The sequence below is a fragment of the Pieris brassicae genome, chromosome 5 (genome assembly GCF_905147105.1).
Source record: "Pieris brassicae chromosome 5, ilPieBrab1.1, whole genome shotgun sequence".
Taxonomy (NCBI): Eukaryota; Metazoa; Arthropoda; class Insecta; order Lepidoptera; family Pieridae; genus Pieris; species Pieris brassicae.
The window spans coordinates 5,011,488-5,013,812 of NC_059669.1; the positions used below are offsets into that span (position 1 = coordinate 5,011,488).

General features: G+C 32.8%; 1 protein-coding gene across 1 annotated transcript; it reads left to right on the top strand.

Annotated features, from left to right (window-relative positions):
* The first annotated feature begins 1,280 nt into the window (after positions 1–1,280).
* Positions 1,281–1,805, top strand: LOC123710000 (vitelline membrane protein Vm26Ab-like). The gene is made up of 2 exons (XM_045661653.1): positions 1,281–1,334; positions 1,517–1,805. Exons 1-2 carry the CDS (start codon positions 1,323–1,325, stop codon positions 1,751–1,753), a joined length of 249 nt encoding a protein of 82 aa, XP_045517609.1. The 5' UTR covers positions 1,281–1,322; the 3' UTR covers positions 1,754–1,805.
* The last annotated feature ends 520 nt before the right edge of the window (positions 1,806–2,325 follow it).

A 2,325-nucleotide genomic window follows, 5' to 3' on the forward strand; every position in this document is an offset into this window, starting at 1 on the left:
ATGCGTAGTTGATAGATCTCTTGGCAATTATGTTCAAGATTGAATATTTCTGATGAATAAGATATTTAATTGAATAAAGAATGGGAAGAAGAAGAACAGAAGAATGAGAATATATATATATAGTATCCTGTTTATAAGAACAGTTATTTAAAAAGTTATTTATAACGACAAAAAGTCCCTTTTAGGGAATTAGGAATTTAGGAATCTTATAATTCACACCGGTTCCTAAAATAGATTAGATTAGATTCAACGACACAAACAAATTCTACAGCTTAAAATCGTAGTATAGAATTTCTTACCAGTGTTTCTCCTTTACTATAGAATTAATATAGATTTAAAATTGAATAATTAATTATTTGTGAGAGTTAATAGTGACTATACATAGAGCTTACATCCATTGTATGCATATAAAATTAGGACATAAGCTAGTGAAAGAAGTTAGTAAGCTTAAATGGTCTTAATCCTTGGGATTGATTCCAGTTCAAACAGTTTATATAACTCAAACCTTAGCGACTAAAAAGAGTGGCTCAGAGTTTCTTGCCAGTTCTTCTTGCCCGCTCTACGCCCTTAACTTGCGAAATGGTAGTAAATGTAGAGTTAGAATCAATTTAACTTATTTTCTGATGTTCATAAGAATAATTGTTTACCTATATGAATAAAGTTATTTTGAGTTTAAAAGCGTTACTTTCACGTTAATCACTATAAATATATTAGTCCCCTAACAAAAATTCATAGTTATTTCATATTAATTACTCCAAAACGGGGCATTAATATTTTCTACCTACCCCTGTATACTGAGTTTTTACATTGTTTCTTAGCTTTTTCTACTAAACTACATACGTTTGGCCGCAATATTACCTGATGAAGTAGCTATACAGCCCAACCCGGGTATGTTCTGCCTATTTATTTGTCGCTTCAATGAACACATGTTATATCTTTATGAAAGATTGAAGGTGTAAAAAAGTTTTACGACTTCGCCGTTTTACTAATTTTAGTGTATTTTTGTGTTAATGTGTAAATAAATAGTTAAAATGCTTCATTAGTATCATAATTCTTGCATTTTTATAATCCTCTTTACGAATTTATTTATTAAGAATAAATAAATAAATTCAACAAACTAGCATGTCTATAAAACAAGGTTTTATTTGTACAAGGGGTGATAAGTTTACGTAAAAGGCTCACCCTCTTCATATTCCAAACGTGTAAGCAAGGACGTTTCTTCATAGCGGTAAAGTATAAAAACTGTGATGTATGCAAACACAGTATCACTCGCAAGTCGATTGTCCTTCTTTACATTACTCAAACAAATCAAACTTAACAAAATGTTCAAGCTGGTAAGTCGACTATTTAATTTAATTATTGAATATAGTTTTAATACAAAGTTAAAATTAACGGACTAAACTGGTAATATAGTGCTAGTAGTAGTAGTAACAGAATTTGTAGTGTATCACAGTAACGAGTTTGGTAAATCCATTATTCTTCACAGATCATTAATTTTTTTTATTTTGTGTTACAGTTCGTATTCGCCTGCTTCATGGCTCTCGCCGCCGCCAAGCCATCAGTGGTGCCACTAGCGTACACCGCTCCAGTGGCCGCAGCGTACACAGCGCCCGTAGCAGCAGCCTACACCGCGCCCGTGGCTTACAGCGCGTACTCCGCTTATCCCGCTCCCGTTGCCGCTTACTCCGCACCTTACGCAGCTTACTCCGCCTACACATACGCTTCTCCCTACTCCTACTACCTTCGTCGTTGATTTACAAAAGCCCAACCTGTGAGACTACGTAAATAAATATTGTTTAAAAGCATTTATTGATTTGATTTGATGAAATATTCGCCTCACCTCACCACATTACCGGCAAAAAAAATTTTTTCGTTTAAAAGGAATTAATAATCATAGCGTAGTCTAGACCTTACTTGTTTACTTCTAGAAACCTTTACATAATTTGTATTCTAGGTCGTCTTGGTCTAAACTAAAAAAAACGCTACAAACTAATAAAAACATTGCAAATCTATTATCCTTTGTTGTTTATATTGTTGATTTACACCCAAAGGTAATTTTACCTACCTACTGAATATGTAGGGTATATAATCTTAGGAAATTTCATAATTATAGTTGTATAGAGGTAACTCAACTTTAAAATAAATCATCGGCTACGAAGCATTATTATGAGCAAGTAATGATGAATCTTTTCGGTCAAATCCAAAAGGTTGAATGAACTTGCTAAAGAATTTTTCCTTTATGATAAATAGTCCGACTTTAATAGATACTGTTGCTACGCAAATTGATATAAATGGGAATTTTTCACAATACGCACTTTATACCAT